Source organism: Manis pentadactyla, chromosome 15 (assembly GCF_030020395.1).
Source record: "Manis pentadactyla isolate mManPen7 chromosome 15, mManPen7.hap1, whole genome shotgun sequence".
NCBI classification, from domain to species: domain Eukaryota; kingdom Metazoa; phylum Chordata; class Mammalia; order Pholidota; family Manidae; genus Manis; species Manis pentadactyla.
Genome location: NC_080033.1, coordinates 56,403,447 through 56,424,578, shown reverse-complemented (window position 1 = coordinate 56,424,578; position 21,132 = coordinate 56,403,447). Strand labels below are relative to the sequence as shown.

General features: G+C 38.0%; 1 protein-coding gene across 7 annotated transcripts in view; it reads right to left on the bottom strand.

Annotated features, from left to right (window-relative positions):
* The window catches only part of TANGO6 (transport and golgi organization 6 homolog), a 233,101-nt gene that overhangs the window by 151,834 nt on the left and 60,135 nt on the right, over nucleotides 1–21,132 (bottom strand). For 6 of the 7 annotated variants that reach the window (XR_005027224.2, XR_008994011.1, XR_008994010.1 and 3 more), the window contains exons 11-14: nucleotides 19,953–20,144; nucleotides 11,328–11,462; nucleotides 3,987–4,496; nucleotides 1,810–1,867 (exon numbers count right to left, since the gene is read on the bottom strand). Coding sequence is in view for 3 of the 7 variants with exons in the window: in XM_057492813.1 (XP_057348796.1) it covers nucleotides 1,810–1,867; nucleotides 3,987–4,496; nucleotides 11,328–11,462; nucleotides 19,953–20,144 (895 nt within the window). In the remaining 4 variants the exon portion in view is untranslated. The remainder of the gene's footprint in view (nucleotides 1–1,809; nucleotides 1,868–3,986; nucleotides 4,497–11,327; nucleotides 11,463–19,952; nucleotides 20,145–21,132) is intronic. The other variant, XM_057492814.1, reaches the window with a different exon arrangement.

Below are 21,132 nucleotides of genomic sequence, written 5' to 3'. Positions count from 1 at the left end.
TTAAAATCATAATGACTAACATATATTGAACACTCACTAGGCGCTAAGCACTGTCAAGGCATTTACTCTAATTCTCATTATTAGTCCCTGTTTATAAGCAAACTTTTTACGATAGAATAGTTTTAGATTTACAGAATTATTGAGGTGCTAGCACAGAGTTCTCATATACTCTATACCCAGTTGACCCTATTATTAACTTTTACATTACCTTGGAACATTTATCACAAGTAATGAACTAATATTGACACTTTATTATCAACTAAAGTCCATATTTTAGTCAGATTCTCTTAGTTTTCCCCTAATGTCCTTTTTCTGTTCCAGGATCCCATCTACCACATTACATTTAATCATATCTCTGACATATGATGATATATCTCTGACATATGATGATATCATAAGCTCTGACAGTTTTGTTCTTCTCCCCACTTATTCAATTTTATTATTTTTTATTTTTTGGTGACAGTTTTATTGATATATAATTCACATACCATAAAATTCACCAATTTAAAGTAAATAATTTAATGGTTCCCAGTATACTGACAGAGTGTGCTACCATCACCACAATCATTTTTAGAATGTTTCCATCACCCCAAGAAAGACACTCTGTACCCTATGGCTATCACTTCCCAACCCTCTCCCCTTTCCCCCCAGCCCTAAGCAACTACTAATCTACTTCCTGTTTCTGTAAGTTCACCTATTCTGGACATTTCCTAAAAAGGAACCATATAGTGAGTGGTCTTTTGTGACTGGTTTCTTCCACTTAAAATATTTTCAAAGTTCATCCATGCTGTAACATGTTTAAGTACTTTTTTTTTAGTGGCTGAATAATATTCCACTGCATGGACAGACTACATTTGGTTATCCATTCATCAGTTGGTAGACATTTGCACCTTTTAGCTATTATGAACAATGATGCTAAGAACATTCATGTATGAGTTCTCATGTGGAAATGTGTTTTCATTTCTCTTGGGTATGCATCTAGAAGTGGAATTGCTGGGTCAAGTGGTAACTCTGTTTATCTTCCAAGGAATTGCAAAACTGTTTTCCAAAGTAGCTGTAACATTCTACATTTCATTTAGCCCTCCTTTTACAGATAAGAAACTGAAGACCAGGGAGATTAAGTAATTTGTCAATATGTGCAGCTGAGAAGCAAAACAATGGGAGGTACACCAAAGTGGTCTGTCTCCAGAGTCCTACCTAGTTCTTGATGATTATATTCCACTGATGGAATCAAGAGAAACTGAGCTAGAGCCGAACTTCTTGCCCTTTTGGGAAGGGTGCCTAATGATATACACCCCTTTTCTTTAGGCCTCTCTCTAGATGTGGAACCCACAAATTAATGAAGGTGGAGAAAACAGCAAAGACTCACAAGAGAAGTAAAATTATTGCAAAAAGTGTGTTGGAGAAGAAATATTATAAACTGAGATTCTTTTAGCTTAAAGAGAAAGCAAAGGTGTACACTGACAGTAGTCAAAAACAAAAAGTAGTCAAGTACGTAATGAGAGTCCATGTGTGAGCCATTCCTTACCTCCCTGAATTACAGGAAATTGGCTTTAATGTATAGAATGATAAATAAACATAAACAAAGACCTCCTCATCATTATGAGACAATGAACTCTACAGGGATCCTTTGGGAACCCTCCAGGAATACTGTTATTATGATATAGGTCAAATCCTAGCTGGGTGGCACAAAGACAGACAAAATGACCAGCAGTTTTGTGGCTCTATGACTTCAGAAATTTTCTGCAGACATACCTGACATAATTTTTGGTCCACAGACTCAAAGATCTTTAACCAGGACTAACTTACCCTGAATAGCAGACAAATATACAAAGGTGTCTTCATGGTCCAAGTTCTCCAAGAATACCTGCAACCACAAAATACAGCAGTGATAGGGTTCACAAAAAGCAGGCAAGATTTAAGAGACCCTTATAGCAGCCTCAAAGAATAAATGTTTTTCTTCTTGTTTGTCTTAGCTAGACACTGGTCTGACTTAGAATCTCATGGGGAAAACAGTATGTATGTTTAAAGTCCCATTCCTATAATAGTTAAGAAAGAATGGCAATTAACGGGAGATACTTCTTGAAGTAGTCAAGCATACAACAAAAGCAGGCATGGAAACCAAAATCTGGAAGAACAATCCTCAACATTTTTTGGATTACAGCCCATGGTGGACAACATTCTCACATATGACATGACAGATTACAGGTCATGACTCACAAAAGGTCTGGTTTGGAGTTAGGACCAACTGATGGTACATTTGCTATAACTTAATCCTTTTCTCTTGCACTCAGAAAGCATATGGAAATCAAGTGAGAGACAGAGATGTTATTATTGGGATAACCTGGAATCTATTTTTAATTATTTTTAAAAATCTTTTGCAAATTTCAGCACTTCATTTGGCATTAATAAAAAATTACTCTCAACACATTTCACAATTTAAGAACCCACCAGGGTGTGTCAACTGTAGTAAGTACTGCTTATCTAGAATATATGACAGTGACAATTTAGGCTTACTCCCTCAAAATAGGACCAGAGAAAAACAGTCGCCATGTGTCCATGTTCCTCCTGCTTGGTGTCTAGGGGAAGAGGGGAATGCCTACTCCATATATACTGGTGATTCTTGATATCAGCTTGATGCTGCTGGTCTTCACATCTGCAGCATGTCAGAGAGAGCCAAAATTAAACTGGGAGGAGAGCTGAAAATTAAACTGGGAAGTCAGCCAGGTTGGAAGTGGTGAGGATCATGTATGCAGTAAAGAGAGCTTAAGCCAGGGTTGTAGCCATGGGAATAGAGAGAAAGAGACAGACTTGAAAGACTTCTTGGAAAAAGAATTGACAAGACTTGTTGGCCAATTATGCACAGCAGGTGAATGTTAAATAAGTTAAAGAAAATTCCAAAGATATTAACAGCATTCACTTCTAAATAGGTGTGCAGGGAAGGATATTTTTGATGATTACTCAAAGGAGACATGTAATGTGAGGTTTTTAGCAACACTTCAGTGCCAGCAGATCTTGGCACATTTGCATGCCTCAATTTTCTCTTCTATAAAATGGGGATAATATCAATATTACAGCTGTTGTGAGGATTAGAGACAATGTCTGAAAGGTATAGGACCTGCTCGATAAACAACGGTTATTATTATTTAGTACACTAATGGTTCTAATACTTTAGTGACAAAATATAAATGTTTTCAATCAGAACTGTAATTCTTAATTAATGGCTGAAGTATACGAAAGAGATAACAACAGTAATAACAACGGCAGCAAAGCTTTATTAGGTGCACAGTATGTGCCTATCACTATAGCGCTTTATAGTGGAATATTTTGTCTTAAATGTTTCAACTTGGAGTGGGTCCTATTATTAATATGCTCACTTTACAGATATAGAAATTGAGGCTCAGAAGTTTCGGTGACTCATCCAAGAAACTGATCTGGGATTTGATCAGCAGACTTCTTGCTCATAATGTGTAACCCTTACTGAGGTCAGGACAATTTCCACAAAAGAGAAAAGATCCCCAAATAAGCACATATGTTTCCCCACATAAATTTGTGGTGTAAAGAACAGTTTTTCACTGTGCTGGGGGGAGGGGAGGGGCGGAGACCCAGTCTGCCCAACACTCCTGACAGAGAAAACAGGTGGCTTATCTGGAAATTTACTCATGCTGTTCCATCCTCTTTTCTTGTATCGGCTCAAACTTTACTAGTCTGTTAAGGCCATATCAAAATCTACTTTTAAATTTTATCTCTCTCCTTTTCCTACCTGTCCACTGCATTTTTTAGCTATGAACCTTCTGGCGCTGTGTTTTATGCCCAATTGAGTAGTCCCATGTGGTTTTCTAACTCTTCCCTGTCTCTAAGTCTTGCCTCCTCAGAACAATTACAATTTCCCTGAGGGTAGTCCAGAACAGCGCCTGACACACAACCAAGGCTCCTGGAGAGCTGCTCCACCCCACATGCGTGTTACTGTGGTACTTTGTACTCACCGTGAGAAGCTTCTCTTGCAACTCAAGGGCTTTTGCTTCTCTCTGCTCTATCCAGTGGGAAAGAGTCCGCAGGGCAGCAGCCCGTGTTGGAATCTGAGGATCGTAAGCTGATAAAAGAACCTCCTGCAGCTGTTCTGTGGTTATGCTTCCAGATTTCTGGTTTGTAATAGGGCTGTGTTGACTGACCTGAGGAACGAGTGCAGCAGACTTCAGGCCTGTCTGCTTGGGTTTTTCATGGCTTTGATGTTGTTCAAAGTGGCTACGAGACTCATCAGTGCTTCTTCCATGACTTGCTTGTTGACACGCTTCTGTTTTCCCTTCTGCATCCTTTTTGTTCAGGGTACTTTGGGCAGCTACACTGACAGCCTCAGTGGAAAAGGCCCCATGGGTAGAGATGGTAATGCGGAGATCCACAGCGAGTTCTTGGATGACAGGGTCAGGGTATGTGCGGGACACCATCTCCAACAAAGGCAACAGTTGCTTCAGGACAGCGAAATCACTTGACTTCAACTAAAAATGAAATGAAAAATGCCCAAACCCAAATTAACATAGCAGATGTTAAAAGGACCTGCGCACAAGGAAACATTTTCTGAGTGAAAGGGTAGGGAGCATATCTTATCCGTGGTGTAATCACTTAGTCTAGCACTTGCAACTACTGATAAATAATTATAGCTAACACATACTGAATACTAACTATGTACAAATACTTCTCTAAGTTAAAAAAAAAAAACAAACCAGTGATGCATATCATTACACTGAATTTTTATAATCTGATGGGCAAAACATAGTATCTTACAGTTTTAATTTATGTTAGCCAGACTAACAGTGCTATTAAGCACCCTTTCATGTTTATTAGCTGTCTGCATTTGTTTTTCTGTGAACAGTCTGTTTACATCCTTTGTACTCACTGATCTATTAAACTCTCTCTACAGCTATTCTTACCATATCAAATTTTAATACCCAATCATATGGTGAAATTCTTTTCTAGATTATTATATTTTGACTTGTGTCTTTTTTATTGTATTATTGTATTTTTGACAGTTACGTACCCTTTGCCGTAAAAAGATAAGTTCTTATTAACAAAGTACTTAGTGCCTGATACATTATAAGTGTAACATAAATGTTTTAAAAACAAATAGAATAAGCAAACCAAAAAAATACATACACATATTCATGTCCGTGTGATCTAGTTACATTATCATCTACATTTTAAACATGAGGAAACTGAGGTACGGTATAGTTAAGTAATGTGTCCAAGGTCATACAACTGGAAGATGGTTAAGATGTGAACTCAACAAGTCTAGCACCAGAGCCCACACTCTGACCCAAAACCCAACATGGTCTCACTTGAATGAATAAAGCTGTGCTTAACTACGTCATCTAAAGTGGCTAGTCAGTGTACAAGGGCACCATGTGGCTGAAAGGGACTGGGAAAATTGACAAAAGGGAATTTCTCCTAGAAAGTAGGAGTGAAGATTACATAAATTTGATTCTCTCCAGAAGCTTTGCTCTGTAACACCGTATGCCTTACTAAGAAAGGTGTATGTGCTGCCAGGAAAGAAACAATCAGTAGTAATCCTTTCCTACTAGAAAATAATGAAAACATTGTCATTATGAGGCTTCATGAGCTTGATAATTTGAAAATCTTACAGGTCTTAAATTCTTTTTAGCACCAGACAGGGTATTTATTTACTCATTCACTCACTTCATTATTCAACCAACTAATTGTTTTTGTAGGACCCATATAATGTTCACATTTTACACTATAAGTCCACAGATTTGTTACCATTTATTTTCCCCACCACTTTCCTCTAAGAAAATGAAAACTTAAGGTATATGTCAGGTTTGTATCTGTAGAATTTCACCATACACTTTCCTCAGATTCCTTTGTTTAAACAATTAGAAACTAATGCAAAATCGACATAAGATAAAATTTCTAGCTCCACAACATACGTTAACTGATATTCATGCATAAAATAACTGACCATTCCGATGTTACTATATCTTAAGGAGAGAAAAGAACATATATGTCTAAAGTAAAGGTATGTGTTATCTAAGAAAAAGGTCAATTTTATCAGAAACCTGTGTGGAACTGGAAAAGACATTTCAGAGTAATTTTTCCAAAGTTATCGCTACGCTGGACTTCATTTCGGTGCCTCTTCCTCTGCCTTAGTGACTCATGGACCTCTGTTTTTTCTTTGAGCATCTGAAATGGGAATATCTACTTGCATCTACAACATATGGTCTCTTTTTCACTTCTATTATATATAACAATTTCTTTAAAACAAAACAAGACAAATAGACCAATGGAACAGAATACAGAACCTAGAAATAAACCTACATAAATAGAGTCAACTGATTTTTGACAAAGGAGCAAAGGCAGTACAGTGGAGAAAAGAGACTTTTCAACAAATCGTCCTGGGACAACTGGACATTCACATGCAAAAATGAATCTACACAGACCTTACACCATTAAAAAAAATAACTCAAAATGGATCATATACCTAAATATAAAATGCAAAACTACAGAACTCCTACAAGATAACATAAGAGAAGATATAGATGACCTTGGGTATCTTTTCTAAATAAAATACCAAAGAAAAGGAATTCAAGCAAATCACTGATAGCTAGACTTTATTAAAATTAAAATTTATGCTCTTTGAAAGACAATGTCAAAAGAAAGGGAAGAAAAGCCACAGCCCAGGAGAAAATATTTTCGAAAGACACATCTGATAAAGGCTCTGATAAAGGACAGTTATTCAATATACAAAGAACTCTTAAAACTCAATGATAAGAAAACCAACCTGACAAAAAAACGGCCAAAAGACCTGAACAGACACCTCATCAAAAAAATATACAGATATACAGCATATGAAGAGATACTCAACATCTTATGTCATCAGGGAATTGTAAATTAGAAATCAAATTGCAAATTAAAGCAATACCATTATAAACCTACTAAAATGACTAAAATAAAAAACACTGATAACACCAAATGCTGGTAAGGATGTGAAGCAAAAGGAACTCTTATTCCTTGCTGGTGGAAATGCAAAATGGTATAGCTGCTTTTGCAAAACAGCTTGGCAGTTTCTTTTAGAACTAAACATATTCTTACCATATGCTCCGGCAATAGAGTTCCTTGATATTTAACCAAATGAGTTGAAAACTTATGTCTACACAGATATTTATAGCAGCTTTATTCATAATTGCCAAAACTTGAAAGTAATGAAAATGCCTTTTAATAGGTGAATGGATAACTTGGTACATCCAAAGGAATATTATTCAACACTTTAAAGAAATGAGCTATCAAACCACAAAAGACAGGGAGGAAACCTGCTTGCATATTACTAGGTGAAAGAAACCAGTCTGAAATGGTTATATAATATATGACTCCAACTATGTAACATTCTGGAAAAGGCAAAACTGTAGAGATAGTAAAAATATCAGTGGCTGTCAGGGGTTGGGAGCAGGAAGGATGAATAGGCAGAGGATTTTTAGGGCAGTAAAACTATTACATATAATACTAGAATGATGGATAGATGTCATTATACATTTGCCAAAACCCATAGAGGGTACATACACCACTAAGAGTGAACCCTTATGTAAACTACAGACCATGGGTGATAAAGACCTGTCAATGTAGGTTCACCGACTATAACAAATGCCCCCCTCTGGTGCAGAGTGTTGGTTGTGGGGGAGGCTGTGCATGTGAGGGTGCACACTCTGTACCTCCTGCTCCATTTTGCTGGAACCTAAAACTTCTCTAAAAAAAAAAAATCTACTTAAAAAAAAACCCAACCATCTTTTCTCCCTGTTTTCAAACTTCTTATTCATTGTGGGATCCATCTTATGTAACTTATGACTTCTCTAATCACCATGGGCAGGTGGGTGGATTCTGCACCAAAGTGTTTATAAGGCTATTAAACTTATGCATTCTTTCAGCTTCATAAGTCTAGAGATTTCCCACTATGAGGATAATCAGAGAAATCTAAAACTGTAAGTGCTGACTATTTGTTCATTAATGCTCAAAAAATTTGAGATATAAATTAATACTTAACTGGGTGATGAGAAAACTGAAGCCCTAAGTAATTATTATTTTTCAAGGGTCCCTGAGGGCCACTATCAAAATTGAGAACTGATCATAAAGCCCTCTTCCTACTCCAGTCACTGCTTCTCAGCACAGATCTCCTAACCAGATCTCCCAGTTCTGTGTAAAAGCCCCAAGGCTTGAAGGAACAGCCTACAAGTAAGCGACAGGTTCCTTTACCTGGCTGCCTCTCTTCCAGAGTTTCTGGAAGCTTTAGGAGTGGAATAAGCAGGCTATGTCAGCCCACATCTATGGTTTCTTTCAGGGTATCAGGAGTGAACCAGTTGGACTGAGTTGTTCTAAATTTATGAAAGTTTTTTAACTTAAGAACTGGGGATTAGACTAGTAGGGGTGGGACTGAGGGTGGTGGGTGTGGGAGAGAGCTAAGGGGAAGTATCTGAGAACCAAGGTGACAGTCAGAGGAGGGCACGTGTACCCTGAAAAAGACCCAGACGTGACTTCACAAGGCTTCCTCGGGGGCATGCACACCCTCATCCTGCCTTGCCCTTGCCCTGCGCTCCAGGAAAAATCACTGCTTTGGAAAAATCTGAGCATCTCTTCTGGCAATAAAATGCTGACCCAAAACTTAATTCTGAAAATATTTACATTTACTCTTTGAGTTCTCATTTCTGTCTATCATCTACGTTTCTTCAGATATTCAGCAGAGCAATTTCTATGTCCTGATGAGTCTTTACTTATGTCACTGAATTTACTACCAAGTAGTATTTTACTTTTGTTCTAAGTTGGCATGCAGCATGTCCTGTTTTATAATGAGCTATACATAAAGATGAACCAAAGATACAGAAAAATTAATCTTTTCTTTAAAAAAATTAAGAATTCATCAGATTAATCATAGTCACTAGAAGGTAAACTCCATGAAGGCAAAGAGACACTTCATAAATGTTTTTTGAATGAGTCCACTCTGTGACACTCTTAGAATATATGATATGAAATCTCAAAATTTATGTTTAAATCCCAGCCCTACCATCCTGAGCCTCAGAGCACAGGTTAACTCTGTGCAGCAGTGTTTTTGAGAAGACCCAACGGGCCCCAGAACATCATGATGTAACTGCTTCCCAAGAGGACAGGAAAGTTAGCAACATCATACTTTTTCTGATGACCAAGCCTGAAATTTAGAAAATGAGTTTGGAATTACAGTTGTCTTGCTAGCAATCTTAAACCTACACTTTCTCTAAATTAACTCCTCTTACCAGACACTAAGTTCTAGTAATTGCTTTAATTACATAGATTAGAAAGGAAAGAAAGAAAGGCTCAAATGCTGTTAGATTCATTAACTAAAACAATGACTCCTAATTAGGGATAGGTACAGTATAATCCTCTAGACTGAAACAAAAACTTCAGTCTGACAAAAGTCATCTGAAAACATAATTCAGAATTGAGGCTGTTTTTTCCTAATACAGACAGAAAACCGACCATTACTATAGCAGCCATTTATAAATCCAGGAATCAAACAGAAAAAAAGTGAATAGATCTAGGGCAAAAGTACATGGGTGTCGTGTTTATGTTCACTTAACTAACTGCAAAGTCAGAGGAACCCAGGATGTAACCAGTGAGTCAGGACGGCTCACAAAAGGGCAGGGACGGGTTAGGGACACATACTTGCATCAGGGAGAGTCTCTCTTAGAATATGACGAATTTATACAGTCAGCCTCCCTTTCTATAGACAGGGAAATGGAGATTTCTGTGTTTTATTTTCCATTTGGGATTTGATTTAAAATTACAAGTGTTAAGTAACAGAAAAGAAAAAAAACACTTTCAACTTACATAAATAAAGACTATTCAAATTAATACTCAACCAGAAAAACAAAAATCAATTAGGCCAATTAAATCCAGTAAAAGTACAATTTAAGAAAAACTATTCTATCAGCGAACTCCTCCTTGACAGTTCTAACAGCAGGAATATTATACTCTAGAAACTGAACCAAAGATGTTTTCAACCTGCATGAGAAACATAAAAATTAAGAATGCTATGTAAATCTACCAAGAAATGGGCTTCACATTAACAACAGGGCCAAATAAAGTTCCTTTTCCCCTTCAGGACATGCCAGAGAGAGACAAATTCTAATATATCAAGAATCAGTATCAAATTTAAATCCTCAAACTCAAAATATCCACTCCAGAAGGTTCTCTGCTCATTACTAAGAGTTATGACCAGCATGATTTCAGGTCAGATTTTATATTTGCATTAAGCCTAGTTTGCTTCCTTGCAGTCCTAACTTAATGTGTATGTAATTAACCAGTCACAAACACACATGCCTACCCTTCCAACTTATCTGGACCTACTCTGACTGACCCTTGGTCTCTACCATTCAGTTACACCGGCTTTCTATCAGTATCTTAAGTATACCAAGCTTTCCTGCTTCCTAGCCTTCCTACATGGTGTTTTCTTTAATTGGAAGGGTTTCCTCCACCTATACCACCCCCTTGCCCAAACTCCTATTCATCATTCAAGTCTTAACTTAAATGTATACTCCCTCATTGGAAACCCTTCCAGCCTACATCAGATGTTATGTTCTCTTGGTACCCTCTACTTGTCTTTTGAGGCAATTCAACCAGCTCTAAGTACATTTTTTGAATAGTTATTACATGTTTGACTTCCTCAGTGGCTGGCTGTAAACTTCATAAGGATAGGGACCATGTCTGCTTTGTTCACTGCTGTATTTCCAGAATGTAGCTCAGTATCTGGCACATAATCAGTAGCAACAAATATATTTTGGGTGAATAAATTAAAAATTAATTAATTAAGTATGTAAAAGATACATGTACTAGAAATAAAGCTTTAAGCTGTTACATGATGTGGGCTGAACAACAGAGCCTGTGCTATTCAAAACAGATGGAATCCTAAGCAACCAGAAAGTTATTAAGGTTTTTACCTGACTATGGCCATAGGGACAAACACTGAGTTTTGGAGAGCCATTACAGTGAGGGCCAAAGAACCTAGCATTCACCATGGATGCAAAACACTCTGCCAAGTGTTTCCAAATCAAGCTGTGCCAGGTCAGAAAGGGTCCCGCTTTTCTGATGGGGAAGTCCACGGGGTGACAAGGTGGAAGTGGCACAATTTTCTTGTCCTCTACTTTGGAGAGAATTCACATTAACAACCTGACCTATTTATCCTGGTTCTCCTATGTGTGACATCCATTCTTACTTCTCACAAGGGTGTGGAAGGGAAGGAAGAGTTTTTTCTCTTCTCTTCTTCCTCCATTCAAGTTTGGCTCATGGCTGCAACTCACCTGAACAGCTCCTCCAAGCATGACAGCCACCAGCCCCATGGACAGGCTCAGTGTCTGCGACTCCACAGTGCTCTCTGCCTGGCAGGCCAAGCTGGCACATGCTCGCTGCAGCGTTACTGCTACAAAGTCCACAACCTACCAAAGAAATGGAATTTACAACTGGTGAGAAGAACAAAACCTCAAAATTCTCTTTACATCTTATGTGTTCATCCTTCTCAGCATCATGATAGCAAGAACCTAAAGGAACAAACGCTACTGCATAGCAGTCATGGTGCTCAGTGTTTTACAGGCAGAATCTCACCGAGGTTGTGTATCAGCTCAAGAAGTTTGGTACTCTTGTCCTCATTTTCAGATGAAGAATTTGACACTTAAAGAGGTGATCTGCTTAAGGCCAGACAGTCAATAAATGAGGAACCCTGTATATACTTCCCCAAATGTTTTAATACACTAATTCAACTCCTTCTACCTTTCATAAATTTGGCCAGGAAATTGAAATGAAAAATGATCTGTTACTTTCTGATCAGTGTAGAGGGTCCTAGATCTGCTTCTCCTAATGTTTCCTCAAGGATTTCCACCCCACCACCCTACTTACACAGTCTCATTCTAGTAAGCAAAGAATGAGGGAAGAGGCATTCAACTTTATCAAGAACTCCGTGTCCTTAAACAATCTGTACAAATGACCCAGTCATTTTTATATCAAATATTTTTAAAGGATTAAGATTATTTATATATAAGATTTTACATGGCATTTGGCTAACAACTAAGCCTTAAATGGACTGATCTGGTCAGCATCATTTCAACTGTGCTTGGGTTAATCACCTTCAGCAGAAACACCTTTGAACAAAAGAAAGCATAGGCATCCCCATGCACGTGTAGGCACACATGTACACACTTGCGCACACATGCACGCATATTTAGGATTAGTGGCTCCACAAGGAAAAACCATTTTGAAAATGGGGCAGCTGACAAAGGTCTTAAGCCTCTAAATACAATGCAAGCTTGCATGTTTACCTCTGGCAAATCACATGCTATGCTAGAATCTTTATTGCAAGTTTAAGTCAGGAAAATGGCTTGTTAACACTTGTCTTTTGAAGCAAGGCAGGAAACTAGAAAGGTTTTAAGAGTTCTCCTTACTGAAATGAACAATGCTGGGGATGGCAATTTTCACCACCCTCTCTAGCCTAAGACTTTATTGATACTAAAAGTTAAGGACATTGGCCCTTTCTAGAGAAAGCGCTGCATCTCCCATCTTGGGCCACTTGCTTTGCCTCTGGTGAGTTTTTTTTAAAGGATTCCTTGACTATAGGAAGCTTCTATTTCAGCACAAATGTACAAATTACTGGAATAGAATTATCTAGCCTTCTTTTCCTAAGTTCCTCTCCACAAATACATGTATCTATATTTAAATGTTGCAAAACAAGTAGTATGACCCTAGTTTTGTTAAGAAAGGGATTTCTCTCTGTATGTATGTAAAAAAAAAAAAAACCAAAAAGCCTGGGAGCTGTTAACTGTGATGTGATAGCAGCTGTTACTGTTATCTATGAAGCACTCTTTCCCCCACACTTTCTTGTAATAACCAAACCCCCGTACCAGGACAAGAGCTCCTCCCCCTACTACTCATTTCCTGTAATTTTGGTGGGGCTGCCAAACACAAGGTTAGGTACGTAACTGAAGCCTGGTCTACAATTTATATATGTTCAGGAGAGGTAGGGACTCTTTCTTTTTGCCTAAAAATTTTTGTAAAGATGCATAAACTGAAAAGACAAATATTCCTGGAAGTTTATAATGACAAATAGAGGTGCCCTGCCCCATTCTGCCCCATCTGATTCTGACTCTGCAGAGGCAACCACTTTGAATTATTTAGCTGTTCAATTTTAATAGTAATGTTAAGCATTTACTCTTTCCCAGGTACCATTCTAAACACATTACAGGTATTAACTCATTTGATCCTCACAATAATCCTATGTGGTTGTATAAACCTGCTGCCCACATTCTGGCAACTGAGTGGAAGGGGGTTGTGGCCTCACTGTTGAGTATGTAGACATCAACTTAATACTCCAGTTTTTCAGTTTGCTACTATACCCAAGTTCAGATTCTCTTGGGGTCAATCTCTTTTAAGAATACACTTCCAAGAAGGGACTAGCTGTTACCAAAGGGAAGGGTTTGGGGAAGGTCGGTGGGGAGGGAGGGAGGAGGAGATTAAGGGGCATTATGATTAGCACACACAGTGTAGGGAGGTCACAGAAAAGACAGTGTAGCACAGAGAAGACAAGTAGTGACTCTCTAGCATCTTACTACACTGAAAGACAGTGACTGCAGTGGGGTGTGGGGGACTTGATAATATGGATGAATGTTGTAACCACAATGTTGCTCATGGGAAACCTTCATAACATTGTTTATCAATGACACCTTAATAAAAAAAAAAAAGAATAAACCTCCAGTTTTTGCTGGGGAGAGGAGGTGGTTATACAGAGTTCAGGAAGGAATCAAGGGATCTACTGAGCCTTGTAGGGCCTTTCAACCTGTTTTAAGCTCCAAACTCGGCTCCATCTTTAGAGTTTGTCTAGTGCCACCACTCTTCATATTCTGACATGAGAAGCAACTTGCTTCATTTTTTGCTTAAAAATTTCAAAAAATTTGGGGTATAGTGTTTTTCTTCTTGACTTCTCCCATGAAGGCACTTAGCTTCCCATTTTCTAAAGTTGCTAAATCAGCTACTATTTTCCAGTTTCCAAATGCTGTTATTCTCTTTCATTTACTGTCTCCTCTCCTGCTGTGTTGGTCCCTATGGTTTCTGGAAGGAGCAGACAAGCACAGGTGTTCAATACACCATTTTTAATCAGGAGTCCCTATTTTTTTTAATTTGCACTTCTATGCTGTTTAAATGTTTTTACAATGAGCATGTGCTACTTATGTGAAAAATATTTAACATTAGAAAAAAGCAAACATCATACAGAACCATTTTTGCTCTTCCAAAGACTGTGATCCAAATACAGAAAGGGGCGGAGAATGACAGTTTTCTAAAAGGGCAGAAGAAAGGGAATCTTGCTCCTTCCTCTCCATTTACATTGGCCCCCTTGCTGGTCCCTCCACACTCCAGACATGCTCCCTCTAATCTCAATGGCCGCCTCCTTTCCTGCTTTCAGATCTTTGCTCAAAAGTCACTTTCCCAGTAAGGCTCTCCGTACTACGCTATTTGCCCCACTCCCTTTATATACCCTTCCCTTGTTTGGTTCTTCTCCCTAGTACTCATCACCCTCTAACACATTAGGTGTTTTTCTTGCTTATTGTCTCTCTCCCCTTATGTGAATGTAACTCCATTAGAGCACAGATATGTGTCAGTCTTGTTCACTGCTGTGACCCTGCTAAGTAACAGAGTACATGGCACACAGAATACCGCCAATACATATTTAGGGAATAAAATAACTCAGGAGCTGGTACAGGGCTCTGTGTCGTACCACTACATGCCTCATTCCCCTGCATCATCTCACATACTAATACGCCATCTGCCAACAGACTTCACTCAATTTTTAATTCTCACCCATAATACTTCAATATGCATTTCTAACAAATAAGAATTTTTTAACATAACTATCCTATGATTATACCCAATAGAAATTCCTTATGTCCTCTAATACTCAGTCCATGACTGTTACAAAAATCTCTCCATACAATTGGTTTGTTCAAATCAGGATCCATACATTGCATTTTTTCTTCCTGTTCAGGAAGCATTTTATTGTTGCTCCAAGTTTAAGAATTTTCACTGACAGAAAATCAACTTTTTCTGAAAACTTCCCACATTGTGCTGCTCAGCTTCTGAATCTTGTTTTTGCAGACATGTCAACATATTTCTCTCCAGTACAGAGAAGCATTCCACCTACAATTGATGGGTCAATCTTAACTTCTACTTTCAGTACTTGGCCTTTACTTAGGAAGCTCTGTAGAACCATTTTTAATTCAGAAAGAGTGGTTTCATCTAAGGAGATGCAGTGGTAACTGTGCAAGGTACTTCTCCACAGTGGACACTCATCATAGCAGAAAGGGCAGAGATGACTCCAGGGGTGTTGGTCAAGCAACCATTTTCAGCAAGCAGACTGATCAGGTTGAACGTGAGGCAAAAAAACTTCTCTTGGGCTGTCACGTCATTTAGGCTTTTCACTTTAATGGAATGCTCTACATAGAGATTCATATAGAAGCAGCCATTTTAGGTTCCTTCCAGATTTGTGCTACTCTCAACAATTTCTTTTCTGCTTGTCCCAATTTGTTCTGTTCAGATGTACCAGAATAAAGAGCAGTGGCATTGCAACCTTCGACACCATATATCTGAACAGGTGGCCTCACAAGCCAGACAAATGGCCTGACCACAGATGTACTGAAGCATCGCATCTGCCAGGAGAACCCAGACACTGCAGGAATGGCCACCTTTTCCCCACACACTGCATTTAGTTGGTACGCCTCTTAAGTCCCTTAAGTCTCTTAAGCTATGACAGCCCTGCTCCTTTTTCATGCCATCCATTTGGTGAAGAAACTGGGTCATTTGTACTGTAGAATCTCCTACATTCTGGATCTGACCGATTGTTTCCTCGTGGCATTGACTTGCTCCTCTATCCTGAGTTTCCTTGATTACATTCAGGTTCACATTTCAGGGATTTTGTTTTTTATTCTTTGTTGTTTTTGGTAAGAGCTCTTCCTAGGAGATGCTGCATATTCTTACTACATTTTATCAGGAGGAACATAATGTCTGCTTGTCTACTTATGGTGAAATTAAGATCAATCAGTCCATGCTGAAATATTTAGGGGGACATACACTGATATCTGCATTAACCCTGAAATTCATCAAAAATGAGAGGGATAGACACATGACATTTTATGTTTTATATGTGACAAAGCAAGGATAGCTGATCCTTGAACAACTAATACCTTACTGTTGATTTTATGATAGTAAATGACAAAATAGACAAGTACCTACATATATGCATTCAAAACAAAAGCTTTTCTTAACTTTTTTGATATTTCTAGGCTATATTGAGTTTTTCAAGTTGTCTCAAATCTCCAAAACATTTTCCAATAAACTTATTGAAAAAAATTCACATATAAGTGGACCCACAGAGCTTAAACCTGTTATTCAAGGGTTAACTAGAATAAAATGCTAATAAGAGAACCTACATGTATAGGTATTCACTATAAAATTCAAATTTGAAAGTTTTCTTAATAAAATGCTGGGAGGAAAAAGGAACAGTTGGTTCAGTGTATCTGGCCCAATTACATTCACTGTACTGCACCCACAGTGGTTTTGGCAGACATTGATGATTGTTACCAAAACCCATTAGATCATTAGGGGAGTGCAAAATGTAAATTTCTAGTTCTATTTTTGAAATTTTTAGCTGTGTTTCTTGTACAATGAAAAATTTTCCTTCATCTACTCCTACACTGAAGTACAGTTCCCACAGGAAGGTGAAGATACATGCTTCATTCCTTTCCTTTATTAATCAATTCACAAAATGAGTCGATGCCCTAGCAACCTCCAAAGATGTCCTACAAAGGATTTTTTGGGAAGGACTCGGATTTTGTAACTTTGATGTGCTTCAACCCACTGAAGGCATTATTTTGCTTAATGCTCAAAATGCCCCATCTATGGCCAAGGGGAGCCCCTTCAGGTCAGCTCCTGAGTGTTACTGACATGACCCCATTCATCTCAGATACTTCTCTTCAGGCACAAGATGCCCTGAATATAAAATTCCTGTCCATGGCCTCAAATTAATCTTTAGTCCAGTGAGCTTTGTGTTCTTTCAGTAGGAAATAGTTTTTAGAAACCACACTCTGGCACAGAGGATGCTTACTGCTCTTCGGTTGTCACTGCTCCTTGACACTGAGAGTGGATTGAGCTAGGAAACATGGTTTTTGTTAATTGGGAATTCCTTATTCCTTCTCTGTACATTTTAAAACTTGGTAAGTGAACATTAAATCAAAAACTTCAATATCACTCTTTTTTTTTTTTTTTTTGCTTCCAACAATTACATAATGAAGTTCAGGCTTCAGTGAATTACTGGAGTATACTGAATGAAAATACTGACTTAGAACACATTTACCAAACATAAATTTGTAACTGTTACCAAATACACAATGGGAAGGTAGAGATGATGCCATCCTATCACTAAAACTTCAGTTAGAGACAGTGTGCAGTGCTCTTTTAACAAATTACTGAGTTATTTAATTATGGGATATGAACTTTAGAAATTCCTTTTTATTTATTTATTTTTTACACTCATGTAACCATAGCCCAGAGCAAAATATCAAACATTCTCACTAGTTTTTTAATTTAAAAAAATTCCTTTTTAAATTTATTTGCTCAGGACTAATTTGGCACAATGACAAAATATTACACACAAAATGGTGCAAGAGTAACAGTTCAGTGTACCTCATTATCTTGACTACATCAAAGAATAAGGAAATTATTCAAAGACAAACCTTTGTACAAATATATTACTGATGATGTAGTGGGCTCTGGGATGTGCTACCAAGATTTTCCCACCTGCTGGGGGTGGAGGCTGTCAGATGACCACTCTCAGCTATTGGTCCTGTTCCTGAATTACCTTTGTTGAAGAGATCCACCTGTTCCAGGGACATACCTCTTTCCTGGGGCAGCCAGCACTCCAACCTCTGATTGACAGGGGATATAATAGCCAGTCCCTCTTGCTGAAGAGTCATCCCAGCTCCAGATCCTGCTGTGAGTTTGGCTAAGGCCTTGTTGAGACTATCTCATAGCCCAGCTTTCTCTTTTGCCCAATCCTGCTTCCTTCCCTTCCGCCTCTTCCAAAGGTGTTAAAGAGTGCTCACCAATAAACTTTTTGCATGCTAATCTGTCTCTCAGAAGTTGGGTTCTTTCTAGGGAACCCAATCTACAATATATGTTAAACAAATTGTCACCCTTTGACATCAACAACTTCTCCAATGTAGAAAATATTAGGGGAAAAAAGGAGAAAGAAAAGTTGACTCTCCTGTAAATGTGATTATCAACCTATATATGATATAACATCATCTTCAAAAGAGAAGTTTAAGAAACTTGAAGAATATCAGAAACTTATTCATGTTTCTGATAACATGTGAAATTTGAAGAATTACAGTGAATGTGAGCTACTTCAAATATGTAAAAACATACAAGTTAAATTAATTAACATACTAAGTTTATACTAATATTTCCAATTGAAATGCAGTATTACAGGTTTTGAACTCAAATTCTTTGAACTCAAATTTATATTTATAGTTCTTTTTCTTATACTGAAAATCTTGTTTCCTAGTGACATTAACAAAATTACTTATAACATTTATTACATATAAACTATGTAATTCAAAATAACATAACAAAAATGTCATTAGCAATAATACTAAATGCAATTTAGTATTTTTCTGGTTCTTTTTGTTCTGATACATTTTATCCTTAGCTGAAGAATAATTTAATGGGAGGAATCACTTTTGAATCAGCCTAAAACCATTGTTCCCTAATTAGGAATAAAGGGAGATAAGTGTGAAAGCTCAAGTCATATCAGTTTTCAGACCATTTCCCCTTCCAACTAGCATCCTGAGACAAAAACATAAGGTCTGGGTGAAAAGCTTTAGGGAGCTGATATAAATACAGGAGAAACATATCACCCTACTGAGTAACACAGGGTCAGTGAATGGAAGGAATAGGAGGACAGAAATAATGAACATAATTCTCATCAAATGGGCACAATAAGTCAAAGCTGACAGACAGCTGCAAATTTTCTCAGCAGGGGTTATAGTGAAATGCTGCTTAGCAACACCCGAAGGCAGATGACAATGAAGACCATACAAAGAGCTGGAGAATCAGATTAAACCGTGACAATCATACCATCTTACAACTGACTATTCACCAACCAAGCAACAACTAATTCTGGTAAAGTGGTAAAATATGACCACTATACTGCCTATGCTTTATTATTTTTATTTCCTACTTTTTAAAAAAGCTGGTAAAATAGACAATTTTTATTTTATGTGAGCTAATAAAATTCAGGTGCTGATTCAGTTACACTACAATGGAAGCATTTTTAAGGTATATTACAATTTCACAGGCTGTTAATGGAGATAAGCTATGAGTTAGAAGACCTATAAAATTCAAAGTGATCTTATTATCATTAGTGATTTTTTTTCAAATTTGGGTTTCTCATCATTTTCAACTTTTGATACAAATTAAAATCCATGGAGCTCTAAAAAAACACAGATGCCCAGCCTCTAAACAGAATCTCTAAAAGTGAGCTGAGCATCAATATTCTGAAAAAGATCCCAGACAATTTAATTCGCCCCCAAACTTGAAAACTACTGTGATATAACATATAAATACTTAAAACAGTTCTCAAGATTTTATGTGCATGAGAATCACCTCAGGAGCTTGTTAAACATGCCGATGCCCAGGACCTTTGAGAGGTTGATCCTGTTGGGTCTGGTGTGGGCTCAGGAATTGGCAAGTTTAATCAACATTCCAGGTAACACTGATGCAGGTACCATTAAACCACACTCTGAACAACATTTTTGAACACTTTTTTTGGAAAGAAAATAAAGAAAACAAAATAGGCTATTAGGTGGGGCCTGGAAAGTGGCAGCACTGACCTGAGTGATGTTTGTGAATATCTGCTCAGACATTCTCTCACAGAGAACAGCCATCAGCTGTAGGACCAGCAGCTTCTGCTCCCGGCCTTCCACAAGAAGAGTTTGGTGCTGCTCTAATTCCAAGAGGCTTTGGCTGGAGAAGGGCTTCATTTCCAATTTTGCTTTGTTTTCCACGGCCACGTGAGTCAAATCCTATCAGCACAGGAGAAAAGGGAGAGTGAAGAAAAAGCCTAAGGGCTTCAAAAACAGCTAGGAAACCAACCCTGTTTGAAACGTGCATTTAAAAAACCAGTCTGTGTTCACTGTAGCACTATTTCTAATAGCTAAAAATTGAAAACAATTTAAATGTCTAGCAATAAGACAATGAATAAATTAACTGTATTTATTACATCATAGCAGCTGAAATAAATGAACTGTATTTATATGGATATCAATATAGAGTGAGCTCAAAACAGTTGAGTGGAAAATACAAGTTGTAAGATAATATATTGTCTTACCAATGGGTTTCAGCCCCAGGCAAGTTCGCTATGGGTTCAATGTGACCAAAGAAATTGACAGCAAAACGTTCTTTGGGGTGAAAGGGTTTATTACCCGGCTTGTTCTCCCGGCAGTAAATCAAGCACTAGCATCTCTGCCTCTGCCCAGAGCACTGGGCCGAGCTCTCTATATAGCGCAATAATAGCTTATTGCCTAAAGGTGTGGAAGCAGTAGCCTGGCAACAGGCCAGTTACATCATCAGGTGGTTTAAGTTCAGTGAGGATCCTGGCCATAGGAACCCCAACTTCCCGACACTCCACCCCTCCAGGATTCTCGCCTTACAACCTGCATGCTTTCAATCTTCTGCGATGGTCCCTGTGCAAGGAAGCTGGAGCACTGTAACCAGATTCCACAATACCAACAGAGGATAACAACTTAAGAGATAATAACAAAAATAAAGATACGACAAGATTTTGATACAGGTAACAAAAATTTTAATAATCCTCAAGCCAGAGGAAGTTCACAATCCACAAAGACTTTAGGGGCGATAAGACACATGTTTTAATGACACCAACATAGGCAAATCTTGTCCATCAGGTAGGATGCATGAAAGAGAGTGGTCCTGTGATAGGATGGTAGCAGGAAAAGGGTCCCTTCCAGGTCTAGTATACAATACTTTTACTCCTTTCCCCGTGGGGGTTAC